Source organism: Parasteatoda tepidariorum, chromosome X2 (assembly GCF_043381705.1).
Source record: "Parasteatoda tepidariorum isolate YZ-2023 chromosome X2, CAS_Ptep_4.0, whole genome shotgun sequence".
Taxonomy (NCBI): Eukaryota; Metazoa; Arthropoda; class Arachnida; order Araneae; family Theridiidae; genus Parasteatoda; species Parasteatoda tepidariorum.
Window position 1 is genome coordinate 6,350,401 of NC_092215.1, and position 23,830 is coordinate 6,374,230.

Consider the following 23,830-nt stretch of genomic DNA (forward strand, 5'->3'; position numbering starts at 1 on the left):
TTGCAATTAAGATTATTAATTAAATAAAATATTAATTCTTATGTAGTTACTTTGGTTGAGACAAATTATAATCGAACAATAACCAAAATAAAAATAGAAATTTAACGATATATTTCATTTAGTTATCATGAGTAGCTAAATATAAACTTATTAATATGATTCTCTAACAAAAGTTGCAAAATGAATGAAAGAACTATCATTTGTTAGAGTAGGAAGACCCCAATGAAGGTTACTGAAAGGGATCTTATCATAAAAGTAAAAAATTTAAAACCAGTTTGTAAAAGTTGGAATGTCTGAAAAAACTACTAGAGAAAGACAAAGTCTGTCCCATCTGAAACAATTGAACCATTGAATAAGAAAAAAAGGACTTGTTACAGTGATTAAAATATTATTACAGTTATCTAATTGTCAGCTTTAAAAATTTATCCAATAATTCTATGTTACGCACTGCATTTAATCATTGTAGAAAACATTTATACCCTGTTGAAAATTAGAGTAGAACCATTTATAGCAGAGCAATTGTGAACTAAAACTGTTTAAGTGCATGAAAATTTGGAAGAACCTAAAATTTTTAGCACATTTTGTTGGCCCTAAGCAATTAGATGAGACATGCATTTATTTCTTAGTATTATTTCCATCTTTTAGGGAAAAATTTTAACTTTTGTGTCTTTTAACACCTATACTTTTATCCAGTATCTTATTTATCATTAAAAAAAATTATTTTGCAAATAAAACAAACACAAATAATATTGGTAATTAAAAGGAATCCATGAAATCTTTTATGAACAACTACAATTATTCAATACTTTGTACAATAGTTCTTAAATTTTATTTCATTGAAATCATTTTATTCAAATTTTAAAAATTTCTTGAAATAAACCATCTAAAGATTTTAATTAAAAAAAAAATTTTTGGAAGTATAAAAAGAAAAAAACAGAAAAATTCTGCAGTTTTAGAAAATTATTTGAGAGGCACATGTTCTGAATGCCCTGTTCCCCACAATGCCTGGGTTTGCAACTAACTACAAAGCAAAGAATTTTTAGCTTAACAGCTAGGATAATACTATTATTTAAAAATAAATTATTGATATTTAGACCAGATATTGCAGGATAGGGAAGATAAATCAATATATCTTTCAAGCATTTAGATCATGGGCTCCTAGCCTTTGTGATTTATCACACACTTTGCAAGTATTACTTTTGCAAGTACTAATATTTAAGAATGTAAAAGTATTACTTTTACATTCTTTATTTTTGATTTGGTACACTTTTAATCATAGTGTTAAGTTATGGAAAATTCCTATCAGCCAACAATTTTTTATTTTAAGTTCTTTTTCGAATTTTTTTTAATAAAAGTTGCCGTTACATATGAAAAAAATTTTTATATATATATATATATAATAGCTTAAAATAACTTTTAAACTTCTTAACATGAAACATTTTTTGTGCAAACAGCAAGCAAAGGGTAACTCAAACCCTAATATAGATAAGTTTTTTCTCTACAAATTGCAGGATTAATATCTGATTTACTGACTAGTAATTCATGGAGAATTAAATATGTACTGATTTCTCAATCCAAAAAAATATGATTATCAATTTTTCAGTAAAATTCAATATTTAAAAGCTTTTTTTTTTTGTAAGTTTTTGCATATCCTATAGAAAGTCCTAACACCTTCATAGAAGTTTTCATGACCCACTAGGAGGCAATAGCAGTCATGTTAAGAATTTATTCACAGAAATAAATAAAAATGTCATTAAAAAGCAATTTATTCTTCTTTCTTTTATGATATATTTCTTCTGTAGTTTCAAAACTACATTCAGTATACAGTGTTCTCCTTAAGCGTATTTAAAAAGTGGCCTGCCCTGCCTGCCTTTAAATCATTATAAACACACATTTTTTTTTTGTTTTTTTTTTGTAAAAAACAAAAGCCACCATCTCCTAAAAGCACTGCCTTTTTACTTGTATTACATTTTTTTTAAAAATTAATTAACAGTTATAATTCACATAAATAATAATTACACACTGCTAAAATTATTTGTGTTAATAGGTTTGTTCTGATTACTATGTATTACAAATATTTACTTAGTTAGGATTATTTTCAACTGGTTACATTTTAATAAATCTCTTTTTTAAAGAGAAGAGACATATTAATAATTTTAGAATTGCTTTTTAAAAAACTTTTTTTTAAAAAAATGCACCTGTAAATTTTCCTTTTCTTATAATTTTCAGTTTAAATTGTAGAAAAAAGCTATCAAGTTGTTCATCAATTAATTTTTTTTAGTTTACTTTTTTATTTATTCTTTTTTTTAAAAAACTTTCGGTTATTCTTTTTATGCACAGAGATTGTAGTTTATAAAAAAATAATTAAAGGCAGCTAAAAGACAAATTTTTTTCTTATTTTGATATTGAGTGAGAATTACTTTCTTAAATAAACATGTAAAATATTATAAGAGGGAATTTAAAAAATTTTGAGGATTAAATTCAGTTATTACATAAAAAAACACATTTTGATAATTTTTTATGGTGTTATGTGAGTGTACTTTCAAAACTCAAAGTGCCTTTTTCTGTGAGGAAGTACCCAGCCCTTTTTTATGCATATGGAACACTCTGTAGTATATATTTATTTGAAACTATTCTTATATATAGTATACATGATTAACTTATACATTATATAATAGATAACTAAAAAATTAACCTTTGATTTTTGTCACTTCATCAGGTATATATTTTTTATTTTTCCTCAAATATATCTAAAAATAAAGGTTTAGAGAAGTGTTTATTTTTGCTGACAAATGAAAAAAAAAATTCTTAAAACCTGTTTAACTTATATTAGCTGCAGCATTTACAATTAATGCAAACCGAATCGACAACCAAAATACCATGACAGGTGGAGTTAAATTATCTAAAATTAAACATAATATACATAAACAATGTCTATTGCAGATAAATGAAATTTACTATAGAAAAAAGTTACAAATTAAGATGGTGATACCATTGAAATAAAACTCTTCATTCGCTATACTATATTTGCTTTGTTATTTAGTGGCAATAGGAAAGTTTAAATAACAAATAAAATACAGATTTCTTTCAAGTGTTACTAAATACATTAGAGATCTTTTTTTCTTTTAAAATTATGTCAAATATTTTTTAAATAATGATATTGTTCCTCCACTAGTCTCTAATACCAAATGAATAATAAACAACGCGCTATCTTAAGAAATAATGTAAAAAGCTATGGGTAAAAAGTGACTTTTACTCATAGTTAAAGCATATAAAAAATTAAATTTTTTTCAAAAAGTTGACAACTTTTTGTGCTGACAATAAATAGATTAAAATTTACTTACTTCATCAAAGCCCAAACAACTTGCGAACTTACCTAAATTATATTTAATCAGAACTTTTTTTCAAAAAACTCTCTATAACAATACACGAGTTTAAACGGCAAATGAGGTCATCATTAATTATTCGTAACTACATATGTTGATTCCCTAAAATTGAAGAGAGCAGAAAATTAGGAAATTAAAAAGACATCTTTAACAAAAACTTTAATTAAAATAAGCGAAGTAGCATATCAAAATATTTATTGGAAATATGTTGTTAATGAAAAATAAAACTCGCCAGTAGGCATGATTTTCTTTTAGAGATATAAAAGGAATTTTTTCTTTTGATTTTAAACATAAATATCACTCAAATACTGGTTAATCAATTATTTTCCGACCAATACTAGCAGATACTATAAAAACATTTTAATTCTACTTACAATTTACAATTCATCTCGTTTATAGAATAACATAAAGTTAGAAACAATCGCGCATCAAACATAACATGATTTGTTGTTTCGGTGTTTGTAAAACTTGCTTTCTTCAAGTTGCCATAGAAACAGACATTAAGTTTCAGTTGCCACTTTCAGCGAGTGAAAACATAAATGAGAGCAACTTTATTCGAATTTTAAGAACTTCTACTTCAATATCGAATAGAAAATAAAAATTCCACATTAAATGTAACACTTTATTCTTCTTTAGGCTTCTATAAAATTCTTTATAGAATCCATTTCCAATTGTTTATACAAAACCGAGATCATTCAAGTTATAGCAGCGCTGGAAGTGCAGACACGCATATGATGCTGTCGACGTGAAAGATTTCCAACTACTAGTCGTGATCTGGTTCAGCCCACTTTTCTGAGAGATCCTTTGAGATGACGTGCATATATATGCATATCTAAGTTTTTAATTTCGCTTTTGTTTCCTTTTCTTTCTATTTCATATTTTTTCTTAATATCACCAAAAAAAAATCTCATTTATTTTTAATTTCACGCGACATTATTTGCAATAATTCATTTTCTTATCTGGAAAGGTGGGAAAATTATACAATTATCCTGATCTAGATAATCTTGAGATTTTAACCTCCTTTTATTTAAGTACATTTTTTTTAATAAAATCTTTTGAAGATAGAGTGGAGATTTTTTTTATTAGTAGTATTAGTTTAATGTCGTTTGAGAAACAAAAATTAACTATTCATATTACTAGAATGATTTCAATTACACCTTAAAAATTGTTTGATTATCTTTTAAGCATTTAGTATCAGATTTTCTATAATAAAATATTATACAATCGAATCATGTTTTAGCGAGTACTAAGGGACTGAAACAATCACAGTGGAATAATGAAAATTCGCATTTTCGATATTATGAATTTCTATATTAACCAAAATTATTCTATTAAATAGGAATTTTCATATTAAAAAAATAATAAATACTTAACAGTTTTTTTCATATTTGTACTCTACATTTAGGAAAATACTTATGTCAATATTTAAAAAGTTCACCAAAGTTATTAAATTAAAACAAACAATAAATTTAGTAAAATTACTATCAGATAAATATATAATCGTATTTTTTTTCTGTGCAAATGATTTAGAACTTCTAGGTATTACAAATTATGTACATGTTCAAAGTATCCGAAAAATTTTCTTGTGCCTTAAAATATCTCTAGACAGTTTCCAAACTGGACAAGGTTCGTGAAACCGTATAAATTAAAAAACAACGCTTCATTCTTTGTGTATTTTAGAGAAAGGTAAAAGTGCCAATCAGGAAAGAAAAGAGAATTGTAGCTTATTTTCGCTTTCGTTAAATCGGATAATCCATTTCGTAATATCGGTATTTTAATTACATTGTTTCGATGGAAATTCATTTGGGGGTTCAAAAAATATTCATCACTTTGAAATTTTCGCTATTTCAGATTTCGCCAAAATAAGATTTGAATGTATTGCTAATTCTGAATTTTACGTCTTTTATGTTACAAGAATAAAAGATATACATAAATAACAATGTAAAAATTTGAAATTCTTCAAAAGATTAAAAAGTAAGCTTATTATACGATTCTGAGTAATTGTAAAAGTTCTGATAAATGTATTTTTTTATCATACGAAAAATTAAAAAACAAATAAGCAAAGGTCCAGAAAAAAATATGGACATATATTGTGAGCTAAAATAATAAATGATATTAAAAATATATCACCCCAAATAAACTTTTAATCTCATGATTACAAACACAAATCTTTCAATGAATAAATGTAATTCCTTTCTCTCAGATTTTGAAATCTTAATCCTCAAATTATGGAGAGCGGAGTTATTGCTACATGGAAAATATGGTTCGTATTGTTTAGTCAGAAAACAAATCGAAAGTTTGCTCTCGTTTGCTAATTTTACTTTCCTGAATTTTTAATTATATCACTAGAATTTACTTAAAAAACGAAAAAAAGTTAACAAATGTTTTATAAAGCTTATTAAATTCATATGCATTTGATAAGCTTTATTAACCCTTAACAGCTACCCACCTAATTGTATTTTATACTCAACTCATTTTAACCTGTGAGTAACTATTGAGGATTAAACAACTACCAACTATCTTTAAAAACGAAACTAACTTCGAATATATAAATTCGATAAAAAGAAACCTACAAGATCAATAATTTTCCCCATAGTACATCAAAGATTCTTCATATATTATCCCTAAATAATATTTTTTTCCCTCTAATTTCCAAAAGTATATAATCTTCAATTTAACGAAAAACTTCACATTATGTAAGTAACTAATGAACTATTCGTTACGCTTCGGAATTTTGTTTTTTTCATTTATAGTTTTTGATTAATAAAAATGATATACCTCCACTTTTAAAAGATTTTTGTTTAATAATCCCTTTATTTACTTTTTAAAAAAATTTAAAAAAAAAAAGAAATTTTATTGATACTATACTGACTGATAAATTTTTTTAAATAAATCGGATTGAAAAATTATTGAGCTCACCACTTATGAGACGGATCCTCTTCATTTATACACACATTTTGTTCACAGTTTTATTTCACGAGCACTTTTAAATAAAATGTGTTCCTTAATATATATATTTTAGAATCTTAGTCAAAAATGATGATTTGACTATTGAAGGATATGAGATTAAAAATATTCAAACCAATTTTATTTCAGTATGAAATATTTCTAGCAGTGGCATTTCATCTCATGCTTTCAATAGTCTCCGATAATCAGAAAGGTTTTCAACCTCGATTTTCTCAATAGTGATTTAATAGATTTCGTAAAAGCTTTTTTCAAGCTTTCTATATTAATTTACAACCATTTTGTTTCACTTATTTATAATTATTATTTTTTTAAATTTTTGTCGGCGAATACAACAAGGCATATTAGTACAGTTTTTGGACACATTAATTGTAATTTATAATTTGAGCAAACTTTGATAACTAACTTTAAGAGCCTTTATGGCTTAGAGGATAGACAGCTCACCTTCGACCTATGGCTGGTTGATACGAATTCTGCAACCGGCTCGCACCGACTACAGTACTGACTCAAAAGCATTCTCAGTGGTAGACGTTGCCGTTTAGGCTAACCGTGGTAGGTTTCCGTGGTTTTCCTCTCCATGTTACACAAATATAGGTTACTTCCATCAAACAAATCATACACGAAGGATAATTTCTTCCAATACTAGATCCAGGAGTTCCTTGTCTTCTGGATTGGATTCAAAATTAAAAGACTGTGGAGTTGAGCATTAGTAGCCAAAATTGTGTCAACTGTTTAACGATGGTTATGAAATAAAAGATATTTTGTATAGAAAGTATAAATGGCAATTTTTTTTTTTTTTAGAAACACCATCATCAGCACACAAACAAGCAAACAAAAAGCAAATGTTTCATTTTATTTGCTAAGCAAGAAATCCCCATTAATGTAAAATATTTAACCTTTTGTTAAAAAAAATATATTAATAACAATTCATTCCTTTAAATAAATGAAAAAGATGTGGATAAAAAAATAAATAAATGGAATTAATAACTGTAAATAAATAATCTAACAAATGCTTTTGAATTCTATTTGTTTAAACATCTACCTAATGCTTTCCTAAAATAAAGCGGTCTTAACTGATTATAATATTCATAGTTATGTGCTTCACTTATTATTCTCACATGAATATTCCGGCTTATGAAGAGTTTAATGATCCGAAACTGAATAAAGGCGGTCAAGGGGTTTCACTAATTATTTTCGAAAGAAATATATGCTGATGATAGATTTCAAAATGAAAAAGTAGATTGCTTGTTAGGGGTCTATATGTCTTAAAAAATGTCAATTCGTAATCATTGCTACACTTTTGTAATCTTCTGCTTATGGGGCGTGTTTTGAGATTTTAGGTACTTTTTTTTTAATTTTTAAGATTATGGAGCGCTTTTTTCTGTCAGGACATTTGTTTTATGAATTCCAGATTTTTTTAAATTTATTTTTTATTTAGATTTATTTATTGATTTCAAACCTTCATTCAATTTTTTTTATGTGTACTAGGTGTTTTTTAACATCAAATTCTCCTAATATTTTCTCAGCTTATTATAACGTAACTCTCATCTTCAACTCTCGTTATCGTCTTCAACTCTCGTTATCCCCATACGTCACTTTTTCTTCATTTAACATTCATTTCTATCTTTAATGAAAATTGCATCATAACAGCTCTAATATGTGTATCGTAATAAAATAAAAATACTTAAATTTATGAAAAAAATGGAGATTCTTATTTGATTAGAATTTTTTTTTTAATAATTTAAGAGTTTCTTATAGTCTAGAGTCTTCCTAAAGACAAGTTTCGGAATTTTATGATCCACCAAATCCAGACTAGAAATCATAAGCAAATATAAATTCAAACAATATCACCCATTAACTCTTGATTTTTTTTCCCGATGAAAAGAGGTGGATTTTAACTTTCTTCTTTCTTTCTTTGGGTAAAAAATAACAAGAAATTATTTTTATTTCAAAAAAAAATTTTTTTTCACTGCTTACATTATTTTTTTCCATATTTCAATAGACTTTCTCATAAGTAAATTGTATTTTCAGTTTAAAAAATTTCCCCATGTTTTCTCTTTAATGATAATAATATTGAGTCCAGAAATGGGAGACGAAAAGAAAAAAACAGAGGCTTATTTTCTGCTTATCTTATTACTACCTTAACGATAATATAATCGATATAATTTTGGAAACTTCTAATGATTAGAAATTTTGTTTTTCGTTTTAATAATAATGAGTTCAGTTTTTACTGAGATACACTCAATTTAAACCATTCAAATTTTCAATTAAAATAGTTCATTTAGAAATCAAAGTATTTAAAATTTTAAAAATAAAAGTAATTAAAATAAAATGAAAAAATAGGTAGTAAATTAAATTTTTTTCATATACTACCTATTTTTTTATTTTGTCTCAAGTTTATCGGTGATTCTCACGAAATATGACAATTTACAGTCTCTTGCTCTAATACTATACTACTAAAAGAACTTCTTTTTCTTAAATTTTAATATAGCATTGCTGTTAGTATTTTAAAATGATCTTGTACTAGCATTTACTGTTTTGTATATTTAAACAATTTAATTGAATTTCAAAATGTCATTGTCCTGTTATGTCACAAACAATATTTCCAATATTAACTAGCTTCAAAACTTCCCATAAATGTTTCAATATCTAATTTGTTTTTATCTCAATCGTTGTAAGCATTTCTAGAATATATGCAGAGGGTATTTTGTTGAAAATAATTTTTTCTGTCAATAATTTGTTTGTCACAAGAAAATCTGTCATTTTCCTGGCTTCTTTTATTTAGTGATTTATAACCAAAATAGATAGCGTCAGCAATCAATATCTATGTTAATATATTGATTAGAATACCATCCTATCTGAACATGTCTTATTGCATGAATAAAGAACCAACTTTCTGGTTAAAAACCCATTTCAAAGCATTTTTCAAGGTGAGTAGGTTTTTATGTAATAATTTTCTTGTCTTCTTGAAATCATTAATAGCAAACTACATAGATTTACCTGAGTTATTTCAAGAAATCCTGTTGTTTTCTACTGAATCTTAGGCCGAAATGTTAAATTAAAGTTACATATATATATTGGCAAATTGTCATTATCCTGGCTTATGAATGCCAGGACATTGAAACAGTTACCAGAAATTTTTTTAAACAGTTGAATGTAAAGAGAGAAAGCAAATATTAACCTAATATCAAGTTTATGTAAGATTGTCATATGCTTGAATGTAATCAAAGTTATTTTTTTATTTAATGATTGATTATTATACACAATTTTATTCTATACATATCAGAAACAAAAATATTTTTGATTCTTTCTACAGTGGATAAAAGAATTAATTAAAGCAATTCATGGTTCATCAAACGTAGAGACTTAACTTTAGTTACTTACTATTAGCTTAAAACGACTGTTTTTTTAACTTCTAAGCTAATATGTCCTTTTCCTAGCATTCAAAATTTGGTGAATTTCTATTTTTTTTCTAGAGCAAATGTCAATAAACTACATTTCTGTCTGCAAGATATTAATAAATGTAACTAAACAAATATACAAAAAAAAGTTTAGATTATTTTGAAGACTTTAAATTTGAAGAAATTTTTTGTTCCGAATTGTCATGTTTCCGAAGAATCACCCTTATATATTTTGTAATAAATATTCAATAAAATTCCAATCTTTTTGAGTAATTTAAAATTAACAAAAACTACTTAGAAAATTGCTAGAAACTTTTTAAATTTTCAAGATATTCGAATTGGAGTTTTTTAGAAGTTACCAAAAATTTATGAAAAGAACTATTTTAATTTTTTCCGCACAGGACAAAGGTTTACTTTAAATACTCATACCTTGCGCTATTTTTAAATTTTTTTCTTCAAATTTTAAAATGATATTTTATTATTACAGTACAGAACCCGTTATCCGGAAATCAGAAAACCGGAAGATCAAAAAACCGGAACGAAATTCGAAAAATTTTCCAGCCATTTTTTTTTAAAAAAATGCGTTTTTCCTCATAAGATTTCAGGATTTTTCGTTCTTTTTTTAAAGATGTTTGTTTACCTTGCCATCATTTTGGAAATAATCATTAGAGTATTACTTCATCGTTTTTTTCTTCTTTTTAAGATTATTTCCAAATATTTTCTCTTTTTTTTAGTTGGGTTTAACAATAAAAAAAACGGCTTTTTGTAGAGATTCAGAAAACCGGAAAAATCAGTTATCCGGAATAGCGATGGTCCCGATCGTCCCGGATAATCGGTTCCCTACTGTAATTAAAAACTTCTCAAAAAATTGTTTAATTAATTTGAATATTTCAGTCGTTATTCAGTCCCTGACCAAATTATTAGACGCAATATAAGATTCTATGTAAAATCCTAATTATCAGATGATACTATATAGCTTTATTGTTTTTACGTGGCTGAAACCACTTTGCACTCGTTAACGTTCGTGTATCAATTGGTTGTAATGCAATACGCTAAAAATAAATACAAATAGAAAGTATATAAGTATATAAAAAATCTCCCGAATAAAAATCCATTGCATGTATGTTTAAATTTAAAAGTATAGCATATAAAATCGTACAAAGCATGTAATTATTAAAAAAAATACAGTGCGTCTAATAATTTGATCTAATTATTATTATATACTAATATAACGCTTGATATAATAAATATTCTACCCATCATGTTTATGTTTAAATGTATTGTACTCGTGCAATGTATATAAACTCGTGCAAATCATGTAATAATTAAAAAGTTACAGTGGGTCTCATAATTTGATCTAATTATTTTAATATACTAATATAACGCTTGATATAATAAATATTCTACCCATCATGTTTATGTTTAAATGTATTGTACTCGTGCAATGTATATAAACNAGCAACTGCGTGAGGAGGTGGATAATGATGCAGTCACAAGTAGCAAGTCAACTGTTCAATGTGGACAATCCAACGAAGTAGGCGTATCCAGATCAAAGTGGGCGTTTTTGCCAAGGTGGGCGTGTTCACATCACGTCCGGGTCACCAATGTGGGGAGAGTAGTTACAGACCATGTCAACCGTCATCTATGAAAAGGTACCCCGACATAGAGTCGAGTTAACATGTCTTATATACTAGTGAATTGTAATTGTAATTTTGTAGAGGTATATACGCTACAATCGCCTAATTTAATCACTTTTTACACAAACGCAAACTAATTCAAACGGTCTCAGTCCCGTAAAAACAATAAAGCTGTATAGTATATAATGATAAATTAGGATTTTACATAGAATCTTAGAGTGCGTATAATAATTTGGCCAGAGACGGTAGTAAGAAAACATAAGATAAAAAAAAAAAATTAGTTTCTTACGTCCACATCCTCCATATGAATACTAATGTTAACTGTATTTAATAATTTATTTTGATTTGATTTTTAAAGTGGCAGAGTAAAATTCTTCATGTAGGACGACGGGATAGCTCAAACAATAGCACAAATCCTGATGAGCTATATTATGAATGATGAGGCAAATCGTGATAGGATTGCGTGGTTTTTCTCTTCATATAACACATATGTTGTTTAGTTTTACTGAAAGAGCTCTCTACTATGCAAAAAAATTTTTTTATTGAAATTTGACGTATAAGTTTACTTTGTCTATACATATGAAATTGTTTCTTCTCAGTGCTTCTAAACATACCACAACCGGTCAAATGACCATTTAAGAACTTTTGCACCGAAAATGCGCTTATCATCTTATCGTTTTTGCACATTTGACTTCATGACTTTTTCTAACAATTATATGCAGTTAATATTGTATTTTTTTTATATTTTATTTGCTTCGAATAATACTTGTCGTATACCTACTTCTACCACAACCGGTCACTTGACCGGGAGAACAATTCATTGCTTTATTAGGTTATCGGATCAGAAATTACGATGCAATGAGAGTTCAACGTATTGCATTCGATTGCACATTTCTGCAAAGACTGTTGCGTAGTTAGTTCAATCAGAATAACTGTGAATTCAAATTTCAAGAAAATACCAAAATTTTAGATTGGCTTTTTTGTGTAAGAAAAAGTGATAAAAACTAAATGTTTTGGTAAGTAGCTTATATTTTATTTTGTAGCTTTACTTCATTTCCAACTGTTAGTTTTTACACAGAAAAATATTGAAACAATCAAGACACCACAAGTTCTTAAAAGAAATAATATTAATTATAAGAATTATAGAAATAATAATAATTATAAGAATTATAGAAATAATAATAATTAGAAGAAATGTACAGTTTGCGGAAAATGTACAATGGAAACATCCTGTATATATAAAAAATGCTTTGAGCAATGAATTAAAAATTCTTATTCTTTTTATTGAAATACATGAAAATTGGTATTATACAATTTTGCTTAGTTATAATAAAGTATTTTTAGTTTATTTCCTTCCTAACATCCATCTTTCATACATTCAATCAAGAAACAAAGTCCGACTATGGCTATGGTTGAAACAGGTATACATGAAGTGTTGGTATGTTTAGTGTTAAATAACATTTTCACTGAAGGAGATAAAATGAAAAGAAATATTATCGTTCGTTCTACTGTTTTACGCAGAACACGCTACAAAATTCTTTAAGAGAATAATTTATTCGAAAATATCATAAATGCATATCCTTTAGAGACGTAAAATAAAATAAATTAATGAATAGTAGTCATTTTTCTAGGGAAAAAAACGGTGCCATTAATTGATTAAAATGTCTGAAAGAGTTTAAGTTACCTACCACTACCTCTTTTTCTTTTTTTCTCTTAAATCTGGCTATTGTAGGAGTCTCGTTGTTTAAAAAGAGGAAAATTTGTATAGATCGTAAGTAATTTTAAGTTCGCCTTTATTTCTACTACTAACATATCAATGCAATAATATTTTAAACATTAATATTAAATACCGTGAACATGAAAATTATATTTACAAATCAGACTGCTTTTGAATTATTTGAAAAAATAAAAAAATTTATGAAACTTGGGACACAATGCAAGATGTTAAAAAAAAAAAAAAGAATAATCAAAATTCAATATTATGTGAGATTCTAAGAAAAAAAATTCATTTTTAGAATTATCTATGTTAAAAGAAATTGATGAATACAAATTAGATAATTAGCTTATTTATTAATAAATTAACAGGCATTTTGAAGGGATTTTGAATAGCCACTTTCAAGCCGGGGGTGAAAATACAAAAACATTCCCAAAGATAAAATGTCTTTTTCGTTTTTTCAAAATAAATAAATAAATATTTCTATAATATTTGCATCATTTTAAAGTATATTTATTATAAAGTATTTGCATTTAAAGTATATTTAGTTTTTTGCGAGGTGAGAAAGGTTCTCTGAAGGATGTGGTGGGGAGCAAGCTTGACATGGGCACACAAAAGCTATCACAACGTTTATAAATTCATAAAGCTCAGAGTAACGATAATAAAGAAATATAGGTAATCTTTTAACCTTTAAAACGATGTAATTAAAGGGACTGTCTTTTTTAAAATGGCTACATTACCAACTAAATGTTTATTACGTGTTTCTAGCAAAAAAATTTTAAAAAAGGGAAAAACTTACATTTTGAAATAGTTTATGTCAAACAAATAATTCTTATAAGCTTATAATATATTCTTAGAACAGTTAAAGAAATATTATAGCCACTTATAGTAAAAATATTGCCTTGTTTTTCTAGTATTAAAATGATTTACAAAAAAAACCCCGAATTTTCATTTTATAGTTCATGTGTTGTATTACGGGACATTTTCCTTTAAATTTTCAACTTATTTTATTTTAGGTTTTAAATGTTAACATTTAATTAAAGGTTTTAAAAATCCTAATGGATTAAAAAAATATATTATTAATAATAGAGTGATTAAAATAGTTTCAGAATTCACCGTTCTAGAATTTTGTTTAATATTTTGCTCCAGAAATTTTACTCAATATTTTGCCCTTTTATTTTCGCCTTACATCAAAAATAAAAATATTTGTGTAACTTAAAACTAAAATTTAAAAACTATATTAGATTTTTTAGTATATTTTTTTAATTACATACATATAATTGTGAATTTTTCATATTAACGAAAAACAAGAAAATTAGTGTACCCACTATAGTTCAATAGTACTTATTAATATGCAAACAATTGAAGTTAAAATCTTAAAGCTTTGATTTTTTTTATTTATTTTTTTATCAAAATTGAATTTTCCAGTAGGCGTGCGTACGGGAACGATGCAATAGCAATGAATTTAGTTTTGTATTTTTAAACCAGATAGACTACTTATTAAATAAAACTGTTTAAATCAATTGTATGGTTAATTGTAGACGAGTTCCCGTGCCTTTTTAGACTGGTTAAAAAATTACAGTGGTATGAAATTGAACATACGTATACGCAAATCCATTATAGAACGCGGGTGATAAAATTGTAATTATTAACCTTAACTTTATTATAATATGGTTTCAATAATTATACTTTTTAAAAATTAATTTTGACAATAGTGTGTATAGTGGTACGCTTGCTTAAAGATTAAGCAGTGAAAAAAGTTTAGATGCCAAAAGTTTCAAAAACAATTTTGAACTCAAACAGTAATTAATACAACAAATTAACAATGATTGATTTTTTTTCTCTTCACTTAGAAGTCAAACATCAACTACATATAGTCTTTTTCAAATCTATAAGAAAAAAATAATAATTTATTTCGGTAAATTAGAAAAACTATAAAATTAAGTTTTAAGTAAAATGAGCTTAAAATTAAGCAAAGAAAAATTTAACTTCAGGAAAGAATTTACGTAAATGTAGGCAACTTACAAAAAAAAATTTTTTTTTAATAATCACTGCGTTGATTTGATAATGTGGAATAATAAAACCAAGTAATTCGTGATGCTAATTTTCAAATAGGTATACCTTATCTTTACCAATGGCAAATTCTTAGGATTTATCATTTGAATTCTCTTCTTTCTATTAAAATCATTTTAAAGAAACCTGAAGGACAAAAGATGTAAGCAATGATAACTATATAAAGTTAGTACAATAATTTACCACGTTTATAATATTTAGTTTACGGACTTATTTTAGCGATTTTAGTCCAAATAAAAAAAATATTAAAAAATAACTGATCAAAATTTAATTTTTCAAAAAAAAGGAAATTTCTCACATAATTGTCAATATTTTAATAATAATTTTAATAAACTATTACCCTATTTGCACAAAATATTATTTTAATGTTATTACAATGAAAAAATATGTTCTATTCCATGATTACGTAACCAATAGTTCTAAATTAGGAAGAGAAAAACACAAAAAAATTTGTTTCACGAAAATTAAAATAATATTCTCTTACATCAAACCGAAAACATAATATTTCTATGAATTTATATTAGATTATAAAACTTAATCAAGCTAATTTAAATAAATTTGTTAAAAACATAAAAGAGAAGACTAACAATTAGCTTTATTTAAAACAGTTTCCATAGCATAAAACAATGGTTATTTCTTAATTTTTACACAACCCCGATAGAATTAACAAAAATAATTTTGTTAAATGTGTATTGTGTATTGAAGCTTAACAAAAGACATTTTTATTTATCTAATATTTTTCTTAAATTTCAATCATGTCAATCACTAAATATTGCGTTATTTGCAGTTTTTCAGCTTGAAAACCTCTCGCTGTTTACCTTTTTTTACAACAAATATAAATTTCGATCAATGATAAATGTTTCATGCAATTATATTTTTTATTAAATGCTTGCTCTACTCAATTATATGCTCTATTTAATTACTATGCAATTAATTATTATGATTCAGATTTTTTTTAAAAAATTACGCAAAATAATATTTTTCCATCACAATAAACTATATAATCTTATGAAATATAATTGTGACTTCCAATGAACTATTCAAAGCATTTGAATGGACAAACCTAACAATTTCTTTAAAACCTTGTCTAATATATAATACAACCGTTGTTTATTTCTGAATTTTAACAATACACTAATACGCTTAATTAAAATAATTCATTTTGTTAAATACACATTGCAATTTAGCTAAACAGTTTTAATTTTAATCATACTACTACCATTAACCATTATGTAAATTTCGAGCTGCTTGCATTTTATTTCAGAAAAACATTTCCATTTGATTATCTCATATACAATAGCATTCTATTTAAAAGCAATTCCCAGACATATCATCTCTTTTGTTCGATTCTTGCCTAGATTCTTTATTAAGTTTCATCAGGGGGATTCCGTTACCAAAGTGCGAAAATTAATCTGCGAGATTGGGTTCCTCATTGGGTCCGTTTTGGAACAAAATCTAGGCAATGCAGATGAAGTTGGTAAAAATCATTGGAGTCCGGAAACTCGCATGAGATGGTCGTCACACGCTATAGGCTCATTAAGACTGACAATTGCATAGGCCACCTAAACTGTGCCCTAGTTAGATAAAGTAACAAAAAATAATAATAAAGTTCCACCCTCCTATCCGAAAGAACTTCCACGAAACCTGAGGTAATTACAATTCCGCTAACGTTGAGGTCTGGGGGCGGGGGTGCCTTTTCGTTGGTAAGGAAGTGGTCATCGATCGCCAGAACAAAATGAGCTTTTTAAGTAGATGCGGTTGGCGACCCGTGTAAGATACTAACGTTGCCACATTTTACGACAATTCTGAAGACCATTTACTTCTGTATCAGTCAGAGATTTCATTCTTTGTATTGCTGTATAATTAAATACCAAACTTTTAAGCCTTTTCAAAAGCTCTTTGGACACAGGGAGGAGTGATTCGCCAAAATTTGATTCACAAGTAATCACGCGAAGAATATTTTTTCCCCCTGTCCTTTATTAAGAGATGACTCCAGGGACAGTTAAAGACTAAAAAAAAAGTTACGGGTCAAGAGAAAAAAAAAATTGGTTATTATTTTATAAAACCTTGAGTTCATTACTTATCATTTTGCAGCCACAGAATGTATTCAAAGAATAAAAAAAGAACCAAATAAAAAAAAATTTAGCCAAATAAAAAAAGAAAATTAATAACTTTTCATTTTATGCCAGCGTGATGAAAATTTTTTTTTCTTTTGTTTCAAATAACCAAAGTAATAGTTTTCTCTTCTCTCTAATTGTAATAGTTTCTTTTTTTATTAATAATTGTTGTTGTGCATAGACCCAATCGTGAGTTTACGACTACTAAAGTTTAACTCCGTAGCCTTGCAATGTTGAACCCGATCCAGACCACAAGAAAACTACTAGATCAAAGTATTTAGAGAAATGTGTCTTCGTGGCGGACTTTTTGATGGAACTAACCCGCATTTGCCTTACATGGTGAAGGAAACCACGAAAGCCTCTCATGGCGAGGTTGATGACAAAAGGATTCGAACCCGTGATCCGCATACCACTGAGAATATTTCATGTAAGCACAGTGATCGGTGTGAGCCGGGTGTAGAATTCGTATCAACTAGCCATCGCTGAGATTCGAACCCAGATCACTTCATTGAGATTCGAGCTCTCGATCTCTTGAGACACCACGGCTGAAAGTAATAGTTTAGACAAATTACGCTTAATTGCAAGCTTTTCTTTTTTCGTTAAAAAGGTGTTTAAAATATTAACTTTTCATAAAGCTCACATTTTTCTTGGATCGAAAAAAATATTACCCTTGTCTTCTGAAGCCCAAATGCGAGATTAAGTTTTCCTTTAGTTGACAATATTTGTTATACCTGGGGTTATTTTCAGACCCTAGAATTCAAAATTTAAAGTTTACATTTTTATTTCCCAATTTTTCGCTTAATTTATTTATTAAAGAAAATGAAAACATCAACCTTCTCTTCTATTTGAGTAATTAAAAAAGTTGATCCAAATTATAGCTTTGCTGATTAAGCATGTCGTTCAAAGATTGTTTTATTTTTTGAATTCATGAAAGCGAATATACATGTATGACATTCATGCTACCAAAACATTGCAAAGATTATAAGAACTTAGATAATTTATTTATTTCATATGTTATAGTAAATCAAAGTTAGAAATAAAGAAAATCAATCGACATTTTTTTAAAACGTCGTGATTTTATTGATCTGAAATCTAAAACAATTTTTTATTGTGTTCACGCCTATAAAAATCAATTTCTTTTATTATAGTTATAATTTGTTGTAAATCCAAGCAGCACGAATTTTGAATAAACATAGTTCGTTCATCAGGAGTTGGCACTTGGCTCCACCTCCTTTGACGAAGAGTTCATTTAAGGACATGGAGTAAGAGGAGAAACGTCACCGCGCTTGAAATTGAGACAACCCTTACTGCGCGCCAAAAGCAAACAGTTAATTTTTTTTCAGTCATTTACTTAGATTTATCATCTGCTATTACACCTTTCGTTACTCTAGCTAATTAAATGTATTGCAGCAAAATGTCTCAAAAAGGACAAACTATTAACTCAAAAGAGGGAAATATCATTAAATTTATGAAATATTTAATGTTAAAAAAAGGCAAGTAAAGATTGTGAAATAAATATTATTGCCATACGATCGCCAAATAGCAACCTCGTTCAGGATTGTTCACAACCTTCACCCAAAAATAGCGAAATAGTATCGTCGGATGCCACGTGATGAAGGCGGAGCCAAGTGCCAACTCCTGGTGAACGAACTATACATAACATTTGCCATTTACAAAAGAGTTTATAATTATCACTTTTATTATTTGTGTTTCTGAAATACTGTCAAGACATTTCAAATCGTTTCAAATGTCAGAGCGTAGAAAATATTGCGCTGTAAACTATTTATTCCAGAGAAAACTAATATATTTCAGAGCAAAAAATAAACAAACTAAATGATAAATCATGGGTTAATTTTGTTTCGCTTCGTTAAAAAGAAAAACAAACACTTTATAATTTTTTAGTCAATGGATTTCTCTTAAACCACTTTCTCTATGCTACTCATTCTTCAAATTCTTACCCAAAAGACGACATCTTACTTACACATAAATTTCAATATTTAAAAATAAATTTTTACATTGAATTTGAAATATAGTCCCTGACCATATTATTAGACGAGCTATAAGATTCTATGCAAAATTATTATCAGGCAATACTGTATTGTTTTTACTAGGATGAAACATTCGGTCTGCATTTGTTTACGCTTTTGTATTAGTTGATTAACATTGTAATGCGATACGTTAAAAATAAATACAAATAGGAAGTATATAAGTATATAAAAAATAAAAACCCATTATATGTAGGTTTAAACATAAAAGTACTGTTTATAAACTCGCACAAATCGTGTAATTATTTAAAAACTACAGTGCGTCTAATAATTTGATCTAATTATTATAATATACAATGCTTGATATAATAAATATTCCATATTTATATAATATATCGTTTAATTTACTCGATCGGCAATTTATATTATATATCGTCTAATTTAAGCAATTGATGCACTATCGTAAACAAGTGCAAACCGGTTTCAGCTGCGTAAAAACAAAGCTGTATAGTATCACCTGATAATTAAGATTTTACATAGAATCTTATAGTGCGTTTAATAATTTGATCAGCGACTGTGCAGCTAGAGCCCTATAAACTGCGCGAAAGATGCGACAAATTGCATAATTTATAACTCATCGCATAACCGCCTAATGTCCAAGTAATTTTTATTTTTAGGAAAAATATCTTTTACCAGATTAACTTTTATTTACGCGTGTTTTTCCCCAATCAACTTCATTCTTCGTTTTCAATTCTACGCGGCCAAACACGAGCCCAAGTTTTGTTAACCAGCTGTAAAATTCATGAAAGCTGCTCAAGTTTTTTGATCCAAAGCAAGTGGGCAACTTTAATATTGATGACGTGACGACAAATGAATTCAAAAAATTTCATGAGTGAGTAATCTTTCTACAAAACTCGTGTAGCCCTGCATGCAAAGAATGTGTTAAACAATATTCCAGGTTCTGAAATACAAAGATACTTTCAAGAAGATTTTCAGAATTTATAAAAGAAACAGGGCAAGTGCTGTTCAATTCAGTAGACTGTGAAAGATCCTGTTATAACTGACTTAACAAAGATAAAATTTGAAGGGAATGTTTATCTTCTATATTTGAAGGAATGTTGATGCTTCTGAATTAACTTCACATCACTTTAATAAACGTTGATAATTGCTGTGATGTTTCATTTAGATGTAAGAAAACTTACTTAAATCCTTAAATTTTAAATAACTGAAAAATTGTAATTAAAACAAAAGAAATTAAAAGTTTTTTTCTTTTCAAATTACGTTTGTTTCTCGTGTTTTAGTTGCTTTCTAAACCGTCTGTTCGCATAATTTAAAAAAATTATCACGTTACTTTAGTAGTAATTTCACATAATTAATAGAGCCCTAACTATTTTGACATTATCGAAAGCACAAATTGCTAGCGAAATTATCGGTTTTTCAAGAGAGCAGAGTTTGATTTGTGTATTTTATGTTACAATGTGAGTCAGTTTATTCTAACAAAAGAAAAACATTCCTTTTTATGTAATATAAATGACATTAGTGTAATGCCACTAATGGCATTACATACATATTACCTAACTTTTAAAATTTCTTTAATTACTCAAACTTACTTTTTTAATAATTATGAATCGAATTACATTTAAATTAAATCAATTAGTTAATTTTTATTAAAAGCGAACATAAAATATTTTATTCTTTTCTCATAGATCATTGTAACGGCTAACTTTTTATTTTAATACTAATGTAATTCTTAATCGGAAACAAAAATTTATTTATTACTCTTTATTATTAACTTCTTACAACAAATATGTTTCAGTCACATGGTTATAATAATTCTCACAGTTTTGTTGGCGATTCGAGATCGCCAAAATTTTTTCACACTTAATATTGATTATGGGGTGTTGGCTTTATTTTTGGCCATGTTATTTTTCGATAAATTCGAACAATTTTAAATAATTCAAATATTATGAGAAATTTAAATTCTCGCACTGTTTTAGGAAGAGCGTAACTATGTATAGTTATATAACACACTTGTGAACAGTTACTAAATAAAAATATTTGTTTTATATTTGTAAAATGAACTTACAAAACTTTATATAAAATACGAAAAACAATTTAGATGTACAGTTTTGAATATTATAGGCTCTTTCAACAAAGCCGAATTGATTTTCTCGTTATTTTCAAGAACTTGTTACGCAATATTCGATAACAAGGAATATTGTTGTTGTAGTTGATTTACGTCGCACTAGAGCTGTACAATGGGCTATTGGCGACGGTCTGGGAAACATCCCTGAGGATGATCCGAAGACATGCCATCACAATTTTGATCCTCTGCAGAGAGGATGGAACTCCCGCTTTGGTAGCCCGACGACCTGCACGCGAAATCGAGCACTTTACGGTAGAACAGTTTAACGATAACCAATACCGCATACCCTCGGTCTCTACGCAGACTGATCCAAGAGGTCACCCCCACACACACATTGACCGCAGCCAGTGATGCTTGACTTCGGTGATCTGCTGGGAATCGTGTTTTAACGTTCAATCCACTGCGGGACTGATTACAAAGAATAATCGTGATGTGCTTGTCATTAACATTAAATACCTTTATACTATTTTTTTATTCCTGTTATTTTTTCTTTAGATCGAAAAATATGTTTTTTTTATCAGCAATTTCACTAAGATTGACATGAACTATGCAATTAGACTAACTCACAATAACTTGTGCAGTAGTTACATTGATGTACAGTGCAGAAAAAAAAATGGAACATCCTGAATAAATTTTGATCTAATGATCGGATTTCAGCAGCTTCCCTAACCAATTTTTTTTGGAAAAAAAATGCAAAAAGTAAACGTATATTTTTATTTCATTAACAAATACAAGGAACTAAAACAAAACATTATACACAAGTTCTAAGTTGAAAGTTTAATTTTTTATCTGTAAAAAATATTTAATTCATAATCAGGTTGCAATCTCAAATTATCTCTGGCTAGTGAAAAGAGTTAAATATTAATCTTTGTATATGTTCACATTTTCATAAGTTGAAAAAAACATCTGCATTACTTTCATTTTCGCTCGTGAAAGCCTTTTTTTTACTCTTTTTTTTCTATGTAAATTCATCAACCATCGTATATACAATTGTACAAAACACGTCTGCAATTAATTAGTGCAGTGAATATTTTAAGTTACGAAATCAGACACAAGAGCGTATTTTGCTAAACATACTTCTTTTTCAATGGATTTGGACTCTTGATCCTCAAAATGTGGGGGGTGGGGTGAGGTTGGTCGCAATCTAGAAGCTGTGATTCCATAGTTCAGGTTAGAGAACGGTTTAATGTTTAGACCCTTTATGTTAATTTCACTTTTGTATATTTCCTCTTATTTTCGGAACTATTTAAGAGAATCGAAAAAATTTTTGTGCACACTTATACAATTTCTTTATACAAAGATAAAATTCCATAATATATAAAAAATGCAAAACTTAGAAAAGAAATATTAGTTCATAGATACATAGCTTGCCTACTAAAAAGTTTGACCGCTATTTTTACTGCTCTTTTTGTGATGTTATTTTTATGTAATATTCGTAATTATTGCTTGTAATGAAGGGACAGCACATACAGCATCACATAGATGTTATAGTCTTAGAAATAATTTGTTAAAATTGCTCTTTTTAGATGATTTTTTTTGTTTTGTTAAATAAGACCCCTTTACATTTTATATCGGAATTGGGTCCCAGTCGATTTGGTTGAAATTTTCATATGCCCCAATTATAGTCCTTCTGATCATAAATCCAAATGGGTCCATTGCAAAGTTATCAAATTTTAAGATACGACGGAGTGTTATGCTTCCATTTCACCTAGGTTTTAAGAATCATTTCTGTACACTGTACTCAGATGAAAGATCAAATGATTAATTTTCAAAGCCCCGTATCTCAAATTCTGTTCATTTTTTAACATCTGACCCAAGAGAAATTTTGATCAGGAGGATTTCAACTACAACGTATCAAAATTTCAGCCAAATCGAATGGGACCCAATTCCCATACAAAATGTGTGGGGTCCTTTGTTTTTTTTAAGCAATTTTTTAACAAAAAAGAGCAATTTTTAAAAATTATTTCTAAGACTATAACGTCTATCTGATACTGTATAAATCAACTAATAATATGTGTATAGTAGAAAAAAAAAGGACTTGTGCCGTTCTTTGCAAAAAAAAAAAAATCGGGGCACTTGGCAACAGTAAATAGCAACCCAGTCCCAGTTTGAAGAGAGATAATGTTATTTCTCATAAAATCAAGTAGAGAAATAGTTTAATTTTCCCACAACCACAATCGATTCAAAACGTGTCATCCATTTCTGTTCTATCGAATTTATTTCATTTTGATAGCTGCAATTTGTAATTCAGTGTTTTATTGAATTATTCACGTAAGAGAAGCTTTTTTTCTATATCAAATCAATAGTAAGAAGAGCAGGACATTTCATTGAGTACTTCCATTAAACTGTCAAAAGCAATTCATAAATCCTTTTCGCTCCAGTTCACTAAAAAAGTCATCAATGCTTT

At 27.6% G+C, this 23,830-nt stretch overlaps 1 protein-coding gene across 5 annotated transcripts in view; it reads right to left on the reverse strand.

The window, feature by feature from the left end:
• LOC107455527 (testis-expressed protein 9) overlaps positions 1 to 23,830 on the reverse strand; it is a 74,929-nt gene that overhangs the window by 33,097 nt on the left and 18,002 nt on the right. For 2 of the 5 annotated variants that reach the window (XM_016073127.3, XM_071188376.1), the window contains one exon: positions 3,377 to 3,488. Coding sequence is in view for 1 of the 5 variants with exons in the window: in XM_016073126.4 (XP_015928612.1) it covers positions 3,345 to 3,349 (5 nt within the window). In the remaining 4 variants the exon portion in view is untranslated. Of the gene's footprint in view, positions 1 to 3,344; positions 3,489 to 3,760; positions 3,912 to 17,960; positions 18,043 to 23,830 lie in introns of those variants that run through there. The other 3 variants (XM_071188375.1, XM_016073128.3, XM_016073126.4) reach the window with 3 other exon arrangements.